Raw genomic sequence first — 21,329 nt, 5'->3', positions numbered from 1 at the left:
GGTATCTTTTTGTACATGTTTTTAACTAGGTTGGGAAGTTCCTACTTCCTCAGTATTAGATATGGAATCCATTCCTTATGTGTTCACACTGTCATTTATCAGTATTATTTTGTTAAAGATAGAGAGAGTTAGTAGGGTGGGGTGAGGTGAGGTAAAAAAGACCACAGTTTTTTTCCAGTGTCCTTGGGGCCAGGCTTGAGCCTGTTGAGCCTGGGTTGCACACGTGGCAAAGCAGTACACTATGCAAATGAGATATTTATCACTAGAACATTTAGGTGCTGTAATTCTTGTTTATTGTCCATGTCCTTCAATAAAACATAGGCCCCACAAGAATGCAGCTTAGTCTAATTTGTTCACTCAGGTACACTAAGTTCACTCCACCCCCAACCTGATGAATAAAAGTATGGTTGAGGGAATTGACATCTGTGTTTAGACAGTTTTATTGAAACTTATTTTATTTAATTATTTGTGTGAAGCAAATAATTATAATTCTAACCGTCTTCAGAAGCATTAAAATCTACCAGTAGAATTATCACTGCTATTAGAGTTGTATTATCTGCCATAAGAGTTTGTCATCGGATATGGTTTTGACAATGTTTCCTTTTTATAAATAAAAAATAAAAAAAAAAGATTTTGTCATCTTACTATATGAAACCATCTCAGAACTGTGGAAAGAGATCACCTTAATTTGTCAGTGTCATCCTCTCTACCGGTCATGCATACAGTGTCAGAACTATTGCATAATTGAGGGGTAAGCCTTACTGTTTTGTTTAAAGAATATAAAAAAATACTTGGAACATAACCTATACATAGGTAAAATCACTGTGTACTGTGTAGTAATTAGCAGTATAGTCATGGGTCCTAGAATGTGGAGTTTAATTATCAACCCTTCAACTTACTAGTCCTATCAAGTTTAGAATTCATTATTACCATATGCCAAGGATCTTTACTGAGACTTTAATATCCTGAAATCCTTTGAAACTGTGTCCATGCTTACTTTTACTGTGTGTAAAAGACTGTATTCTTCTTTCATAGGAAGACTGTAGATTTCATCAGAATTTTAAATGTCAGGTTTTAGTTTGGTAATCCAAGTTCAACTAATCCCATTACAAAGAAATGGATTTCTTTGAATTGAATTTCTTTTAATTCCCTTAGATCAGTCAGAACTCTAATATTTTGTAAGTGTTTAGTACTTCAGTGCCTTTTTCATACCCTAAAACCTCATAGCCCAGATCTACAAAACCACAGTAGACTTACTGTTAGTTGAATCACCTTTTCACAGTTGAGGGTAAGTCATACTTTTCAACTAACATGACAGAGACAAGAAAACCTCATACGTAAATTTATAAAAGATGTTATCACGTTTAAAAACTATTTATTCTAATGAGAAAGAACCAGAGCACCACTATATCGTATCCAGTGCCAGAGACTGAACTTGGGACCTCATACATAGCAACCCTGCATTCTACCACTGACTCACCTCTCTAGCCACAGCATTCTAGTGTCAATAATCTCTATATATGTCTTTCATAGAAATGGAGCATTTTTATGCTTCATTCATTTTTGTAGTCTTAAATGTCTAGAAGGTATAAAACAAATAGTATATGATCAACATGTGTATTGTGTAATTAAAATAGATACTAAGCTCACATCATGATCATAGGGGTTGACTTCTCACTCCTTTGCTAATAAAGTGTTCTAGCATTTGTTTTCATATTCACTAATCTTTTGCAGACAGAATATATTACTAAGCAAATGTATGAGACGTCATGAGAATGGAAGGAAGACAAAGAATTTAATAAAAAGCGATAGACATATATTTGTATCGAAAGCACATGGAAACTAAAGACAATTCTATTTTTAAGACACTCTAACAACAGTGACTTATGAACTCCATATTTCTTAGTCATATAAAACCACCAGTGACAGAAAGCATGCTGTCATTTTTTTATCACACATTAGTTGCGTTCATTCTGCCTCCCCCTATCTCTAGTAGGTTCCATGGACTTCTCTTCCTTTTTGACTTACTTAACACCTCTGTCGTGTTTCCTGTTCACCGTTGCTTGGTTGAGTGCTATGGCAAATGACAATTTTGAGTTTTTAAGTGCTCTGAAAGGCTGAGCAAAGCTGCGTGCTGTGCCTGACGGTGAACCGACACTCTCAAGCATCAGACTGAGTCTTGTGGTACAAATTCCATCCGACTCCAACCATGTAACCAAATCTAAAAACATAGAAACCCTCAACTATAGCGATAAGGCATCTGGCAGTCAGAAAGGAAGCTGTGTAGGCAAGAATTATAGAAATGGGCAATTCTAGTACTTCTCAATTATGTATGATACACTAAATATCTTTCTCCCTTTCTTCTTCTTCTTCTTCTTCTTCTTTTTTTTTTTTTTTTTGCCTCCAGGGTTATTGCTGAGGCTTGGTGCCTGCACTGAGAATCCATGGATCCCAGAGGCAATTTTTTCCCTTTTTGTTGCCCTTGTTGTTGCCATTGATGTTGTTGTTGTTGTTGGACAGGGCAGAGAAATTGATAGAGGATGGGAAGGGGGGGCAGTGAGAAAGACACCTGCAAACCTGATTCACTGCCTGTGAAGTGACCCCCCCTACAGGTCGGGAGATGGGGCTCAAAACAGGATTCTTATGCCAGTCCATGCACATCATGCCATGTGTGCTTAACCATCTGCGCTAAGGCCCATCCCCCTTAAATTTCTTATTATTTTCAAGCCCAGCTCCCACCACACTGGAAGAAGTTTCAGTGCTATTGTATCTTTGTCTTTCCTTTGTCTCTCTTGATGTCTTCTATCTGAAAAATTGATTTGAGGCAATAAATCTTGGTGGCAACATCAACAAAACATAATAAAAATTCACATTCTAGACATTCATAGTAATTCTGCTTTAAAATCTTACTATTTTCTTATACATCAGATACATTTATACTATGTTAATGAAAAGTGCATTCCATAGTGATAAGAGGCATAACCCTTGATTTTCATCTAGAGGAATATCCAAACTCTAATACTTTTATTACACAAATAATTTTGGAAAAAGTGACTTGAGTACTTAAAGTTAAAATTCTAGGAAAAAAATATAAGTAGCTAAGTTGTTAAAAAATGATGACATATGTAGTTTGAAGAAAAATTCTTCTAGCATTTGCCCTTCTTCCATAGCCAGTCAACAGCATCAGGTTGAAAGCTGTCAGGAACTGCTTGTTGCTGGCTTTGAAAGTGACTGGGATCCATGTGGATTCAGTCAGCTAGGAAGGATCCTCAGTTTCCCCAATGAATGGGTACTCACGGGATGCACCACGAGAAGGTCGATCCAATGCAAAATGATCCATATGTTAGCATTTTAAATTTCTTGTATGTCATCAAATTTTAATTTCTGTATATAATAGATACTATAATTCCAGATATGCTAGTTAGTATCATCTATTAGGGATTAATTCTAATTTCCATTTACTTGAAAAGACACATACTTGAATTTTCATTCTTGAGTTTACTTCTTCATCAAACAGTGATATTCACATTTGTGAGAAACCAGGCTACCTGTAGAACTACCAAGATTTCTTGGACCACAGTTTGCTCTTAAATTATTTGAGAAAAACATCAGGTAGGCAGTTTTTGCAAATTCAGGTAATATAAACCTTTCCAAGTCAGTTAAAAAAAAATAAGTGATTTTATGAAATAATACATTATTTTAAAACATTTTAAATTCTTAAAAAAATTTGAAAGGTCAGAAAAATGGGAGGGGGATAGAGAAGGACAGAGGTGGAGAATAACTTCAACACGGCTTTACCACTTGTGAAGATTTCCCCCTGCAGATGATGGCAGGGGTAGGGGTGGGGGGAGGGGGTGGTATTGAACCCAAGACCTTATGCATGGTAATGTGTGAGTTCAACTGGGTATGCCACTGCCCAACCCTTAATATTTTTAAATGTTTAAAAATACCAATAAATTTCTGTTTAACAGAAAACACTGTATGGAAAAAAAAAAACTCCAGCAAAGATTCTAAATAAGTATAAAATGACCAACTGATGGGTAATTTGCACCACTTCACACAAGGAAAAAAAATTGACAGTAAGTTACTGAATGTGTTTGTGCATGTTATAGCATAGTCATTTCAGCATTAAAAAGGAAAGAAAATATAATTACCCTAAAAGACATTTCAAGATTCTCTCCACCCCAGATATCCATTCCTGCATCGTAAGTTCCTATCTCTTCAAAGTAGTTTCTGTCAATTGAAAATAGGCCACCAGCCATTGTAGGGGTCCTAGTTGAAAAACAAAAAGAAAAAGGAAAGATTTTAAAGACAGTGTGTGGAGCTTAATGAAAGGGCAACAGACACTTTTGAGACATTTTAAATGAAAAGATGCTACTACAAACTACTTTGATCTAGAGCTGGAAAGCTAAGATACGAGGCATAAAATTAGCAAGTAGTATCTTTCTCACATTTTATGGAAAACTAAATTTAAATTAGCCTGCTTTTCCCCTACGAGTGATTAAACAGATATATGAAAAGAACACTGGCCACTAATGTTTTCTTCTAAAAGGCAGAGTGAAGGAAAGTTAAAAGTTCTGAGCACTTCCTTTATAGAGATTAATTGGTCATAAAACTACCAGCTGTGATCATTCATCACCTAGCTGTAAATCATTATAATATGAACTCCAGAAATCAGTAGACATGATTTCCCAATGAAAAGGTCTATAGCTCAAATATGAAAAGTACTAAGTGTTGCACACTGTATAAAGGCAACATGTTTCCTTGTTTCTAACAACAGAGCTTTGCATTCTATTATTTACTATTTCCTTTATCTAATTGGAATAACAGATTTAGTCATATAGTCCGGCCAGAAAACAATCTCACGTCCTCTTCAGAGATTCAGAAGCTACCTGGCACAGATTTCCTGGGAATGAATGCATGATTGTCTGGCTCACAGATTTCCTGGGAATGAATGCATGATTGTCTGGCTCTCACGTTTCTCTATAGGACTTAGAAGCGAAACAAATTAATAAAATCAATTAAGGTCAGTGGCTAATAAAATTACACAAATCTTCTATATAAACTGTGAATTAAGGAAGTCTGGCAGTAGTGCAGTGGGTTAAGCTCACGTGGCACGAAGCACAAGGATTGGATTAAGGATCCTGGTTCGAGCCCCCACTCCCCACCTGCAGGGGGGGTCGCTTCACAGGCGGTGAAATCTTTCTTTCCCCCTCTCTGTGTTCCCCTCCTCTCTCCATTTCTCTCTGTCCTATCTAACAAGGATGACATCAATAACAACAATAATAGTAACTACAACAATAAAACAAGGGAAACAAAAGGGAAAATAAATGAATAGAAAAAAATTTTAAACTGTGAATTAGAACTGAAAGAACATTCTAGTTCACAAATGTACCTGTTCATACTGAAAATGATCATTATGTTTGAATGTTCACTGTAATAAAACTGCTTTGGGCATTATTCTTTACAGATCCAGATTGAATTGGCTGGGGGGTACCAGATCTCTGAGACCATATGGAAGTTTCAGGCAATTCTATTGTTCTAGTACAGCCAAGATTCTCTCATCTAGTGACCTGACTTTGGAATACTCCTGCATGTTATTTGAGACCGTTAAATCTCTCTCTCTCTCTCTCTGTATACGTATACACACACACACACACACACACGCTTTACTCAAACTTATATTCTCTTCTAGGAAGTATAGTTCCTTGAATACCAGCCAAATTATATTATACCTGGATAACGACCATATTGCAAAACCCTCAATTCCTCCCAGAGCTCTCACTATTTTATACTCAGGTAATTAACTGTCCATCAGCTGGAGTGGTTTAGTCTCAGATCTGTCTTATTACAATGGCCATGCTGGGTTCCTATCAGGAACAGTATCACTGACCTTGTAAGTGATAATGAGAAACACTAACAATGCCAAACAGATGGTGATTCTGGAATAGCCACGACCTATACCTGACTGAGGTCTGAGAACTCTCTGGCCATGACTATATAAGGTATCATCATGCTGGATAGTCTATTTAATGAAATGAGCAACCAGAAATGCTGCAATTAGCCTATTATAATGCAACCCAGTGCTTAAGAATGTGATGGATGTGATGTGCTTTTAATGATCAGTTCAGAATTCCTCTCCATTTATCTATTTACGAATCAAGTTGTAGTGCATTTAGCTTAAATACATATATTGACATTTGTTTTACAGTCTTCCATTATTCTTACCTAAATGTGAGTACTATGTAATAACTGAATATATTAGATATAGGAATATTTCATGCTTTTCATTACTGCTTGAAAAGACATAGGAAAATAAAAGTACATTTTTTTTTGTTGTTTTGGTAAACCACCAGAGCCTCAGGTGTGGGTGATCTCACCAGTCCAGGTCAGTATGTTGATTCTTTTTATTACAGATAGAGAAAACGGATCACAGAGAGAGAGAGAGGGAGACACACCACAGCACGGGAAGTTCCCCTGAGAGTGGTGCTTCCATGCCGCACTAGGGACTTAAACCTGGTTTGTACACATGACAAGGCAGACACAATACCAAGAAGGCTTTGTTCCTTTCGCATCCCCCTCACCCCAAGTTTCTAGTTTACTTAATAGGGCAGGGTTCAAAGCTGGGTCTTTACACATAGTAACATACAGCATCATCATTGTACTAGTTAAAATGTGCAAACAACTCATATATATATATATATATATGTATATGTACACATATATATATCGATAGATGTGTAGTTACGGAGGCTGGCTGAGTTATCTATAGAGTGGACTACTACTCAACTATGAAGAAATGATGAAATTGCCTTTTACTATTTCTGGGATGGAACTTGAAGGAATCTTGTTAACTGAGATAAGCCAGAAGGAGGAAGAGGAGTCACAGATAACCTCACTTATAGGTGAAACTTATGAAACAAAGAAACGGAAAATATATGGTGAAACTTATACCAGCTATGTTGTATTAGAGCAGATCTGGGGCCTCTAAAGGGGTAAATCTGAAAACATAGTCGGGCCCCCAGTACACTGTGGTTTAGGAAGTTGTTGGCTGGGTGGTGGTTGTAGTGCATAGACACTTATCACAGGGAGATAAGAAGCTGTTTACGTGTGACAATTTACCCACCATTTCATCTATATTTATTCCTTTTTTTATTATTGTTGCTGTTGTTATCGATGTTGTTATTGTTTGACAGGACAGAGAGAAATGGAGTGAGGAGGGGAAGACAGAGGGAGAAAGAAAGACAGACACCTGCAGACCTGCTTCACCGCCTGTGAAGCGACTCCCCTGCAGGTAGGGAGCCAGGAGCTTGCACAGGGATCCTTACGCTGGTCCTTGCACTTTGTGCCATGTGCCCTTCACCACTGCATTACTGCCCGACTCCCCTATATTCACTCTTAAGAGCCACAGAATAAGTGAGTAAGTATTAAGATAACATTACCTGAAAACATCACCTATTTCTAGAATGGGCTCTTAACCTTACGAAGCTACTTAATTAAATTCTCTCTCAAGCAAAATTCATCTTCATTCCATCCTATTACTCTTTCAAACAAGGGACTTATATGTTCTATTGTTTTTAATGATGACCTTCTTGAAAGAATACTGCCCTTTCTTAATTCCTTTTGACCTTATAGCAAGAATATGGATCCTGCTTCCAATCTTATAATAACATCTTTCTGAAAGGGTCCTAAAGATCCTGAACTTCAAAAGCCTTTGCTTAACCTTTTCCTTAAAAAAGAAATTAACCTATTTAATTGGCCTTTCTGCTTGAATTTAGAATCCCCTCTGAATCCTACTGTATTGCTCTATTTTCATTCACTCAATTTAGCTACTCACTTTTATGACTCTTATTGGTATCCCTTCTTTCTTTTGCTATCATATTTTAGTCAACTTATTAGTTTAATATCTGTGGCATATTTATAAGAAATAATTATAGTATGTAGTTATAATGATATTACTTTGTCCAGAGATGTAGTACTCTAAGGGCATTTCAGTGGTAACTTTTCTCTTTGTCTACAGTTGGACTGTATATGCCGTCCTCTTGTCATCTGCACATAGCTGTTCCCTTAATAATTCTCATTCCTGGGGCCAGGTGGTGGCGCACCTGGCTGAGCGCACATGCTACAGTGCGCAAGGACCCAGGTTCAAGACCCCAGTCCCCACCTGCAGGGGGAAAGCTTCACAAGTGGTGAAGCAGGGTTGCAGATGTCTCTCTGTCTCTCTCTCTCCCTCTGTCACCCCCTTCTCTCTCCATTTCTGGCTGTGTCTATCTAATAAATAAAGATTAAAAATTTAAAAAAAAAAGTCGCGTTCCTACTCTTTTCTAACTTCTTCCCTCTGCATGTTTGTGCTTTTCTAATTATTCACTAGCTGTTTTCCTAAAAGCAGTTTTCAAAAAAGGCTCCTCCTGATTGTGTCTTACAGGTGTCTGTAAGAGATACTGAGCTCTTTCTTCTTTTCTCATAGTTGATTCACTTTCAGAAACTTGTATTGCCTCTGTTAAAATGTACTGTACACACCAGTGTAAGATTAATTTTCTTAGTTCAAAACTCATTTTAAAATGTTAGCCAGATGTTCAAAAGTCTATTTTAGGAAATAGATTCCAGCTTCCTATTCTAGTATCAGCCATATGGAGTTACTCTATGACTCCTCTGCTCCTTTTAACTAGTTCCCTGTCGTTCGTTAGTGTCTGGTTGCTACTGTCATGTACGTGTCAAATTCATATGTAGCTGTATATTCCAGATAACCTCCTGTTAGTGCAATTTATTTCTCTCCAGTCTACTTGGAAACTTTCTCATCTGCTGTGTTCTGTTTCTCTCTCTTCAAGGAATCTTTGACTTTTCCTTTAGTGTTGTGTCCAGTTCTCTATATGTTCGACGACTTCTTTTTTTAAATCATCTTTATTTATTTATTTGATAGAGACAGTTAGAACTTGAGAGGGGAGGGGGAGATAGAGAGGAAGTGAGACAGACACTTTCAGCACTGCTTCACCACTTGCGAAGCTTTCCCCATGCAGGTGGGAAACGGAGGCTTGAACCTGGGTCCTTATGCACTGTAACATGTGTGCTTAACCAGCTACGCCACCCCCCGGCCCCAACTACTTCTATAAAGAGATCCGAGATCTTGGTTTAATAGTACTAGAGATTAACATGTATCTAGTGAATTAATAAATAAAGAGACATGGAACATGTCCATAACCCTAAAACAATCTATGGGAAAGTTTAAAGTTCTATGTATATTTTATTTTTGAATTTACAATAAAATACCCTTTTTAATTTATTTTTTATTAGGGATTTCATATGAATGACAAAAATTACAATACAATAGGAATATAATTCTTTATGGTTCCCACCACCAGAGTTCTATGTCCCATTCCTCCACTGGGAAGTGCTGAACAGCTAGTTACACACCTGGTTAAGCAAGGACCTATACAAGGATCCAGGTTTGAGCCTTCTGCTCCCACATGCAGGATGGTTGCTTCACAATTGGTGAAGCAATTGCAGGTGTCTTTTTCTCTCCCTCTTTGTGCACCCCCCTCCCCAGTGGAGCCATGGGTTCATAATGGCACTGAATCCCAGTGGTAAACAAACAAAACTGCAGTAGTTCTCCAGAGGTGACAGATCTCAGCTGATTCTATAACTATCTATATCTATGTCTATATATTTTTCACCCATTATTTCAACAGTCCTGCCTTCACTTCCCTTCTAAGTCACCCCTACATCTACTACTGTTTCCTGGTGTCCCTCCTCCCCTTTTTCCTCTTCTCTCAGATAAGAGAAATTGTATCTGGCTTCCATTGGTGTCTACCAGACTCATTTCCCTTCCAGTGATGTTATAAAAACAAGATTCCTAGTGACAAATGCTTGGAGTAGGAGGGGTACAGAGCCCTCTGGTTTTCTTTCTCTATCACTTATCCCTCTAGGACTATGGACCAAAATTCTTTTTGGGGTGCAGAAAGTGAGAGTTCTGGCTTCTGTAATTGTCCTCTACTGACATGGACATTGGCAGGATAAACCCTAGCCCTTTTCACCCTTTCCATAGTGCGGCAGGGCTCTGGAAATGTAACGTTTCAGGAAGCACACAGTAAAATATTCTTTAGTCACATTTGCTCTAGTAATTCTTCCACTTACTTTGGAATTTTAAATGTCCCATCCTCAAAGCCTACATTTTCACTAAGAAGACAGTATTTCAAAAGAAGGAGGAGGAAAAGGTACAGTAAGGAAATTCTTTTTTTTTTTTTATTTAAGAAAGGATTAATTAACAAAACCATAGGGCAGGATGGGGTACAATTCCACACAATTCCCACCACCCAATCTCCATATCCCACCCCCTCCCCTGACAGCTTTCCCATTCTCTGTCCCTCTGGGAGTATGGACCCAGGTTCATTGTGGGTTGCAGAAGGTGGAAGGTCTGGCTTCTGTAATTGCTTCCCCGCTGAACATGAGCATTGACTGGTCAGTTCATACTCCCAGTCTGCCTATCTCTTTCCCTAGTAGGGTGGGTCTCTGGGGAAGTGGAACACCAGGACACATTGGTGGGGTCTTCAGTCTAGGGAAGCCTAAGGGTCAGTCAAGTTTTAATTTATTAACTCCGCACCTATGGACATCTAATTCTTGATAAGGGGGGGGCCAACTATTAAATAGAAAAAGGAGGGTCTCTTAATAAATGGTGCTGGGAAAATTGGGTTGAAATGTGCAGAAGAAAGAAACTGACCCACTTTATCTCACCAGAAACAAAAGTCAACTCCAAATGGATCAAGGACCCGGATGTTTGACCAGAAACTAACAAATACTGACAGGAAAATGTAAGAAAATTGATGCTTAAAATTGATATATATCTATATATATATATTTATGATATGGGTGTTATAAAAAGTATAAAATGTTTTACATATCTAAAAAGAATATAAACAGATGAAGAAAACTGACAGTAGCAAGTTTTAATAAATTCATTGTTAAGAAAATTCTAGCAATAAAGTATAAATTATTTAGTCTAAATATTTGAAATTTTCAACATGTATACTGATTAAGTTCAAATGTTGAGTTTAAATTGTTTAAACACGTTAAATTTACAATACTTAAGAGATTGTAACCATTTAATCCAGTCAGTGTTTAAATATTGACACACCTGTTTACTGATGAAAGTATTCTTAAAATTGTGTGAGGTATCAGAATATGTTGAAGTCAGTTCTAGTCATCTGGTTATCAAATGGAAGTAAGTTACCCAATGCTGCCACGCCAAGCCACACTACAACTGCCATTGCTGTTGACATTTCTTGGAATGCTTAGTCTTCTATAACTAGACACAGACCTGGCAAGCTTAGCAGTTTAATGGAAAAATAGCCTAGTGATGACAGTATTGATTCATCTTAGTATTATCGATTAGCCTTAGATACTACACATAGACAACTGCTGTCCTTAATACCTTTTATTGTAACTATCCTTATGCTGGTCCTCGCACTTTGTGCCACCTGTGCTTAACTCACTGCCCAACTCCCTATTGTAACTATCAATCAAGCTAATGATAAAATCTCAAAGTTAATTTAGACTTCTCTGAGATTTAGTTATATCTCTTAACTCAAGGCTGGACTCTATAAATACACCAGCTTAGACTTACGTCCAGCAGAATATGTTGTGGTTACTTGGTTATTGTATGACAAGTGGCTTTCAAGGCCTTAACAAGTGGGAGAAAGCTTAAACTTATTAGATACAGGGTAGGTTACACAAATTGGTGACAAGATACAGCTTACCTAGGGGTTGCTGTTTTGTCCAGTGACAGACCACCTCATCACCTGGGGTTCTAGTTATGGAATTTAAATCCCTCCCCATATACTATGGGCCCAGACCTGCAAGAAAGCCTTCTGTCTGCCATCACAGGTCACTTCTACTATGCATGTCTCTATCCGGCCTATTGTGGGTCTCTCAGGACCTTGTCCTCACTAAAAAGTAACACTGGTAAAGACTGTCCCCACTCTCATAAAGGCAGTTGGGCCACTCTACTCTGCCTTTTGAGGAATGCTGTCCCACAACATCCGGACATGGCCCCAGCTGTGACAATATTGTGAGCTTAAACTGACACTGTGAGAAAAGCCTTGGAAATGATTCCCTTAACTACTAGGTGGCAGTATAATGTGAATCTGCTGTTCTCTCCAAAGACTGTAGATTAAGTTTGCATCTGAAGTGAGATTATTTTTTTTCATTTCAAAACCATCATATATTAGATTTTGACATGGGTAGACAAGAACAAAGAATAGAGAAACATCCAAAGTTCAACCTATTCTTTCAAAGTCTTTGTTCTGTTCACAACTTTGACCTTTTCCTGTTATTTCTCTAGCACCTCCAGTTGTAAAGGCTCTGAAAATACCTACGTCAGCTTCTTTCCTTTGGTTTAAAAGTAGATTATCACTGAATAAAAAAATTCTAAAGGAATTAGGTTAATATTAAGAAATACCTTTATTAGTGGCTCTTAAATAATAGGAAATATTGTGTTGTTTTGTACAGCCTTGCAGAGTAAAAATTATTTTCAATAACTATATATACCAGAGGAACTATAACTTGGCGATAGTGATGACATCTTGGCTTAGAAGTCAAATTGACAGAAAGTATCAAGAATATTTAAAAAAAATAAGATTGCTGAATTCTTATTTTTTAATTATCTTTATTTATATATTGGATAGAGCCAGAATTGAGAGGGAAGGAGGTGACAGAGAGAGACAGAGAGATACCTGCAGCACTGCTTTACCACCTGAAAAGCTTTCCCTCTGCAGGTGGGGACTGGGGGCTCGAACCTGGGTCCTTGTGCACTGTAACATGTGCGCTCAACCAGGTGCGCCACCATCTGGCCCCAAGATTGCAGAATTCTAAAGAGAGTGCACGCATGCAACTAGAAGATATAACTGGCAAAATAATGAAAGTATAAAAAGCTCTTAATTGTCTTTAAAATATAAAAAAGAGGGCAAGCTAAGTAACTGAAGTCTGGATAGTTATTAAAATGTTTATTTGTGACAGCCTACGGAAACAATCAAGATATATGAACATTCAAGTGGTGACAGGGAATAAAAAATACTACAGAACCACCTCTTGGTCATGTAAAGGCTGGAGGGAACGCCACTCATGCCACCACGCACAGAATTTCCGTTGGTGCTGTCCATACAGTGCGTATACTACCATACAGTGCAAAGAACGGAACCCCAGTTCTCACATGTCACAAAGTATGTTTTTCACCTGCTGAGCCATTTCCTAACTCCCATGAAATTTATGCTGAAAAGAGCATCAGGAAAGAAATATTTAATCTATCCTAAAAGGTGCACAGTATTGCTCTGTTCTTTGCAATTTGAGGAACTTATCACATTATTTGACAATAAGTATGTGTTACTTATATTACCTGAAGTAAATATGAACTAACTCCTTCCAAATTCTTTTCTGTTTAATATTTTGTAGCATTTCAAAATTAAGCAAGGTATGGAGAATACTTTTCTATTTTATAGTCAAGAAGACTGGGTAGTGTCCCAATTCCAGGAACAAAGATGCCTTTAGTATTTCAAATACATCACACTACTATGATATAAGGAATAATGTCTGTGAACATTCTATGATTCTTTCAGAATAAAAGCACAGTAACTGCAGTCCAAGATGTTATTTTGTAATTTAATGTCGGGTGGTGGTGCACCTGATTAAGAGCACATAGTACTAAGTGTGGACCTGCACAAGGATCTGAGTTTGAGCCACGTTTCACCATCTGCATGGAGGACGCTTTACAAAGTAGTGAGGCTGGTCTTCAGCTCTCTCTCTCTCTCTCTTTCTGTCTCTCTCTCTCTCTCTTTCCTCTCTCCCAGCACACTGATCAGCTCTGGTTTATGGGATTAGGGATTTATGGTTTATGGTTTATGGTATACGGGATTGAACCTGGGACACTGGAGCCTTAGGCAAGACAGTCTCTTTGCATAACTATTATGCTATCTATCCCACCCCCTCCCTCTCTATATATCCCCCTCCTCTCTCAATTTCTCTGTCCTTTCCAATAAAATGGAAAACAAAGTTGTGGCCAGGAGCTGTGGATTCATAGTACTGGCACTGAACCCCAGTGATAACCCTGGAGGCATAAAATAAAATAAAATAAAATTCTTAATTCCAAGGGAGAGAAAAAAATGTATGAGAAATACGTAAGGAAAACAAATGTAAGGGCCAAGTGGTGGCACATCTGGTTAAGCGCACATATTACAATGTGCAAGGACCTGGGTTTGAGCCCCCAGTCCCCACTGAAGGGGGAAAGCTTCACAAGTGGGGTAAAGCAGGGCTGCAGGTATCTCTCTGGCTCTCTCCCTCTCTGTCTCCCCTTCCCCTGTCAATTTCTCTCTGTCTCTAGACAATAACAAATAATTTAAAAAAAAGAAAAAGAAATGTATAATAATAGTAAGTAGGGATGTCAAAGTAAGTGAAATGAATCAAGAATAAAGTCTTATAATTACATCTATATATGATCTGTTACAATAAGACACCAAGACACATCACAGTCACAATGAGAAGGAGTAAGGATAAAGAAAGGACCCTAAAGGCTGCAAGAGAAAAACAAAAAGTCACATACAGAGGAAAACCCATAAGACTATCAGCAGACTTCTCCACTCAAACTCTAAAAGCCAGAAGAGAATGGCAAGATATCTATCGAGCCCTGAATGAAAAAGGGTTTCAACCAAGGATAATATATCCTGCTAGACTTTCATTCAAACTAGATGGAGGCATAAAAACCTTCCCAGACAGACAACAGTTAAAGGAGGCAACCATCACCAAGCCTGCCCTGAAAGAGGTTCTAAAAGACCTCTTATAAACAAGAACATCACTATAATACTTGCCAAATATCAGAGAACATTAAAAACAATGTTGAATAATGATCTGTTACAATAACAATGATTAGAGTAAAATCTAAAACTCATTGTTTTACTTTAGAAAGATTCTGAATATGGTACTCTGGCAAAGAAAAAAATCAGATTAAGTATATTAGTAATGACTAAATCTAGAAATATCTTTAAGATATAAAATAAAGGGACTTGCTGAAACCTGACACAAAGAATTCTGACACCCCAATCCCTATCATTTTGTCATGAAGCTTCTTTCTCCTCAGACACCATCCCCAGAAGGTTCAAACCACCCTAGGTAAAGGAGACATTCCTTCAACCTGAGATTACCACCACCAGATGCAGGCACATCAAAGGATAATGAAAAGGCCACCATTTTCCTACTGCAACCCTTGCTCAGCCTGACTTGGATAGAAATCCCCCCAAAGTATCTGCTCTTTCCCATTCCACCCCCCGCAGACCCCACAAATGCAGTCAGAACTTGCTATCCTGTTTATACCTGAATTGTCTAGAGCCCGAGTCACAACTGTTTCTGGACATCTCTTTGCCAAGAGTCCTACTGCACAGACTTTCTTGAATAAAGCCTGCTTTGCCTGTTGACCTCATTCTCTCCCTCTGCATGATCTTTCTCACTCACATTTCTAACACAAAGTGTAAATGAAATTAAATAGAATTAATAAGTCACTTAAGTGATGGATTTTTAATAAAAATCTCTTTTAATTAGTGAGAAGTTAAAAGATAGAGGAACAGAAATGTAACTATATATTGAGGGGTGCTTACTGAATATAATTAAGAGTGCAATCAATAAGATAAAACCATTTTCCCCATCAAATCACACTACGCTATAGCACTTGAGATGGTTTAACTCCTGTGCATTTACACCCTGGTCGGTTACACTGGTCTCATGCCTTCACCCAGCCAACATGGGGAGTATGTGACCAAACTGAGATCAGACGGCCTATGTATGTGCAAAACCTGGCAGAGCTCATTTTTTTTTAGTGTATGAATGCATGTATGTATGTGTTTGCACATGGAAACCAATTCACTTAAGTAACCTAAGCCAATTACATTTAAAATTTATATGAGTAAATTTTATGTTATGCTATATACATAAAGGCATAGTAACAAAATCTATAATAACCCCCATCAACTAATAAATTTGGGAGATTGCCAGCAATACCAGATAACTGATGTTTCTAGCTGCCTATTTCATAGGGAGTGTATATTCACTCAGGGCATCAATGTTTGGCAAGTTTCACACTAAGTCATTTCTTCAGCAGCATTCTTTAAGGCAAGGGTCACAGTTTTAGAGGTTGTATACAGGCAATTTTAATTATTATATGAAGTTGACTAATTTAAATCTGTGTGCTTCTCTCAACTTTGAGACACAAGTACAGTGAACTATTTCCCCAGGTGCAAGGTGTGACAGGTGAGCATCTTCCTCAGAGTATCAGAGTCAAGAACACACAGGAGTGCACGTGTCTGCATGCACACACACATAGGGAGATTGGGAGAAGCCTCCATGCTGCTTTTCTACGGGTAACTATTCAACTCCGGATGAATATGGGATGATCCTACTATAGACAGAAGTTGAAAAATAAGAACATAAGGAGAAACGCAAAGCAGAACTTAAGCTGTACTTGGTGTAAGAGACTCTGGGTGGAGAGGTGGGGAGTGTTCAGGTCCTGGAACGTGTTGGTGTAGGAACACCTAGGAGGGGGTTAGAGTGTTATACGGAAAACTAACAAATGTTACACATATACCAACACCAGTATTTTGTCATTGACTGAAACTATTAATCCCCCCAATAAAGACAAACAAAAACCTACTCAACTCCATCTGACGTACTAAGTAAAAACACTGGACTACTGGGACTTGGCGGCGGTGAATCTGGTTGAGTGAAGGACCTGGGTTCAAGATCCTAGTCCCCACCCGAAGGGGCTAAGTTTCATCACCAGAGCAGCAGTGCTGCACATGGCTCTCTGTCTCCTACTCTATCTCCTCTGTCTCCTCAATTTCTCTCTGTCCTACCAGATAAAAAACAAATAAATTAACACAAATTAAAAAGAACACTGGATCATTATAGAAAAATATTCTCAAAAATAGATGAAAATTCAGATATTTAATAAAATACTTATTTTATTTCATCATTATTTTTTCATTGCCACTAGGGTAATCACTGGGGCTAAGTGTCTACACCATGAATCCACTGCTCCCAATAGCCATTGTTTCCTTCTTTTCCCCCTTTATTTTATTTGATAGGACAGACAGAAATTTAGAAGAAAGAAGGTAGTAAAGAGAGAGAGAGAGAGAGAGAGAGGAAGAGAGACATCTGTAGCTCTGCTTCACTGTTTGTAAAGCATCCCCCCCAGCAGGTAGGGGACTGGGCACTTGAATCTGGGTCATTACACATGGCAATGGGTGTATTCTACTAAGTCTGTCACTACCCAGCTCCTGAAACATCTCATTTGTAAGATTTTGATAATCTTGTAATATAAAATGCTGTGCAGGTCAAGTAATATGTCACATTAGACATATACATTCTAGGGTATGGCCTTTCCCTGAGAGACATGATACCTCTATTACTACACATGTAATTCCATAATCCTGAAGAGTTATATAATGTGTTTACTTATATGTCAAAGAGTGTTAATTGCTTAAATAAAAGCTTAAATAAGAATGATAATGCGTGTTACTATTTTGTACATGTAGCATCAGAAATACTAAGCTAGCCTGCCTGTCTGCCTACCTTCTTCTTTCCTTTAATTTATTGCTAGAATCACTATTCCTGGTGACTTCTTTCAGATAGAAACAGAAAAACAGAGACAGAGAAGGACAACAGAGCACTTAAGATTCCCCCAATGTAACGGGGGCCAGGAGAGAACTCTGGTCATACAGATGGTAAAGCTACCATGCTACCCAGATGAACGCCAAGAACATGTGTTTCACAAACTTCATTTATTATCAAAAGAAAACATTTCATCTGCCTATAGTCTTGCCTTTAGGGTGCTGATTATTAAACAATTTATTCTGCTTTATCTCTTAATGCTTTTTTCAGCTACCAAGTTGCAGATGCTACCATGATGCCAACCTAACTTCCCTTGGCAAACAACTTCACCAATGTGTCCTGGAGCCCCACATTTCCAGAGCCCTGCCCCACTATGGAGAGATAGAAACAGACTGGGAGTATGGATCGATCTGTCAACACCCATGTCCAATGGAGAGGCAATTACAGAAGTGAGACCTTCCACCTTCTTTTTTTTATTATTATTATTATCTTTATTTATTGGATAGAGACAGCCAGAAATAGAAAGGGAGGGGGGTGATAGAGAGGGAGAGACACAGAGAGGCACCTGCAGCCCTGCTTCACCACTTGCAAAGCTTTCCCTCTACAGGTGGGGACGGGAGCTCGAACCTGGGTCCTTGAGCACTGTAACATGTGCGCTCAACCAGGTGCGCCACCACCCAGTCCCGACCTTCCACCTTCTGCATCCCATAATGATCCTGGGTCCACACTCCCAGAGGGGTAAAGAATAGGAAAGCTTTCAAGGGAGGGGATGGGATGCGGAACTCTAGTAGTGGGAATTGTGTGGAATTATATCTCTCTTAACCTATGGTATTGTTGATATTTTTAACTTTATAAATAAATTAAAAAAGAAAGGAAATATCAAAAATCAGATGTCAACAATAGAACAGCAACATATAAGCATTACAAACTTGACTTTAAATATGTTGTAATTAAAGGAAGGTCAAAAGTTCAAGTTGGTTCTCTATGTGAGTATGTGTGATAGTATTCTAAATGATGAATAAGTAGGCCAATTATAGTCACTAGAAAGTTCTGTCAAGTTGAAATTTTAAGTCAAGGCTGATAAGAAAATAGAAATTTCAAACTCATTTAATCATGCTAGCTATTCAGAATTCTGTTAATCAAGCAGGAAAAAAAATGCCTTCAACACCTAGGATGATTTATCTGTTTGTACCAATGTGAGAAAAATGATCACATCTTCAAGTAATAGATTACAAGTACAAAGAAAGTTCACAGTACCGCTATGCTGATGAAAATTACCTGCAGGCTGTTACAACACAGCCAGTGAATTAATTAACCTTTTGCCATAAAACTCTAGCAACTTCAGTAAAGATGGAGGTTTCTTTGTTTCTTATTCCCATTTCCATAGCATTTAAGAAAGAGAAGTATGTGTAGTTACTGATTGTTATCATTTCTCCACGTCATCAAAATGGAGCCATATACATAAAAATCACACAAATTGAATGTTTTATATTTTTGTTTTAGTTAATAAAAAATGAGAAATAATGACCAATTTCTACATATAGCTTTACTATCACAAAAGAGATTAGAAATTTCTTGGGAGTCGGGCAGTGGCGCAGCTGGATTAGTGCACGTGGCGCAAAGCTCAAGGACCAGCGTAAGGATCCCGGTTCGAGCCCCCGGCTCCCCACCTGCAGGGGAGTCGCTTCACAGGTGGTGAAGCAGGTCTGCAGGTGTCTGTCTTTCTCTCCCACTCTCTGTCTTCCCCTCCTCTCTCCATTTCTCTCTGTCCTATCCAACAATGATGGCATCAATAACAACAACAACAACAATAACCACAACAATGTTAAACAACAAGGGCAACAAAAAAAGGAAAAATAAATAAACATTAAAAAAAAAGAAATTTCTTGCTATTATTATTTCCCTGTACAAAAAAATTAGTGTAGGCTATCTCTTTAATTGTCAACCTTTTGACTTAAAAAATAAAGTTGAATAGAGCATATCTTTTGACAGTAGTTTAAAATGAGTACAAAATACTCAGTTAAACTTAATTTGAATATGAGCAAACACTTTCTGTACTCAGTGTATCAGTGAAGTACTTCAAGAATATCCAATTAGAATTCAAAACTTTAAAAAAATCAGCTAATGTCAAATGAAACTTGATCTGAAAAGATGGGATTCTAATAAGCAATAGTAATTTGAGCCACTGTATTGCTTTGAGTTATTAAAAGAAAGATCAACACAATCTGGTGAATGCTAAGCTCTTCAGAGAAGAATTAAGAGATACTATGTGAATCGGGCAGTAGCTCAGTGAGTTAAGTGCATGTGGCACAAAGCGAAAGGACTGGTAAGGATGCTGGTTCGAGCCCCTGGCTCCCCAGCTGCAGGGGAGTCGCTTCACAGGCTGTGAAGCAGGTCTGCAGGTGTCTGTCTTTCTCTCCCCCTCTCTGTCTTCTCTTCCTCTTTCGATTTCTTTCTGTCCTATCCAACAACAACAACAATAATAACTGCAACAGTAAAACAAGAGCAACAAAAGGAAGTAAATATTTAAAAAGGTACTATATTATATTTTAAATGCTAACATCACTTCATATCTTTATGCAAATATTTGGAGCCATATTTTATTTTTCTCTTTTGTGTAGTTGCACATTCATGAGCTATCCACTAATAATTATAGCTGGGGCCAGCAAAACAGCTGATGGAGTGCTGATCTGCCATTCTTTACCAGTGTGTGACCCTGGTTTGAGCCCATCATAATAAAAGCTTCCTTTCCTTCTTTCTGTACCCCTGTCTCAATAATAGTAATAGTAATAATAATATAATAATAGCAAAAGTATCAGCTTTTCTTTAAATTAGTCAGCTTATAGAATTAGTTTTAGGCATCCTGGTGGTGGCACATGTGGCTGAGTGCACATGTTACAGTGTGCAAGGACCTAGGTTCAAGCCCTCGGTCCCCATCTGCAGGGGCAGAGATTTGCAAGTAGTGAAGCAGGGCTGCAGGTGTTTCTCTGTTTCTCTCCCTCTCTATCACCCCCTTCCCTCTCAATTTCTGGATGTTTCTCTCCAATAAATAAATGAAGATAATTAAAAAAAAAGACAAAAATAATTTTAAAAAGAATTTGTTTCAATTAATTCCTTATATAACTAGTCTTGACAATATATGTTAGTATTCCCTCAGTAGGCTAGAACATATTCATGTGTAGAGAATAGAATGGAGGCAGAAATATATTACATATATCCACATATATCATATATAGTATAAAGTAAAGACAACATTCTAGTTATACTTATACTGCTAAGTACAATTAGAAAATGCATTTAGAACGTTATGGTATTTATTTGTCTAAATAAATGACGATTTGTCAAATTTATCTTTGCTATTTTTTAACTCATGTTAGTGGAGGAAATATTTATCTACAGGCAGTTTTTGTCACACAAAAAAATAGTGATTCAAAGAGCTTAAATTGTAAACTCCCTCCCTGTCCTATAGTATCATCTAAGACAGTGATTTTTTTATTGCAGAGAAGAGTTATGCAATATGAGGTGGGCAGGTATGAATTTTATGTTGAAGAACAGGGTAATGCATATTGAAGCTACAGAAAAGTAAATGTATTTCTTATTTATACTAAGGGTAAACGCAGTTGATGGATAAATATTTCAAGTTAAGTTGCTATTTTAATTAATTGGGAGCAAACAATGCCTTTCAGAGT

At 37.8% G+C, this 21,329-nt stretch overlaps 1 protein-coding gene across 4 annotated transcripts in view; it reads right to left on the bottom strand.

The window, feature by feature from the left end:
• GALNT13 (polypeptide N-acetylgalactosaminyltransferase 13) overlaps positions 1-21,329 on the bottom strand; it is a 555,668-nt gene that overhangs the window by 220,830 nt on the left and 313,509 nt on the right. For all 4 annotated transcript variants that reach the window (XM_060178155.1, XM_007520879.3, XM_060178154.1 and 1 more), the window contains one exon: positions 4,155-4,272. In XM_060178155.1, the coding sequence (XP_060034138.1) occupies positions 4,155-4,272 (118 nt within the window). The remainder of the gene's footprint in view (positions 1-4,154; positions 4,273-21,329) is intronic.

This window comes from Erinaceus europaeus, chromosome 18, assembly GCF_950295315.1.
Source record: "Erinaceus europaeus chromosome 18, mEriEur2.1, whole genome shotgun sequence".
NCBI lineage: Eukaryota > Metazoa > Chordata > Mammalia > Eulipotyphla > Erinaceidae > Erinaceus > Erinaceus europaeus.
Note: the sequence above shows the minus strand (reverse complement) of the source record. Positions and strands in the feature narration are given on the sequence as shown.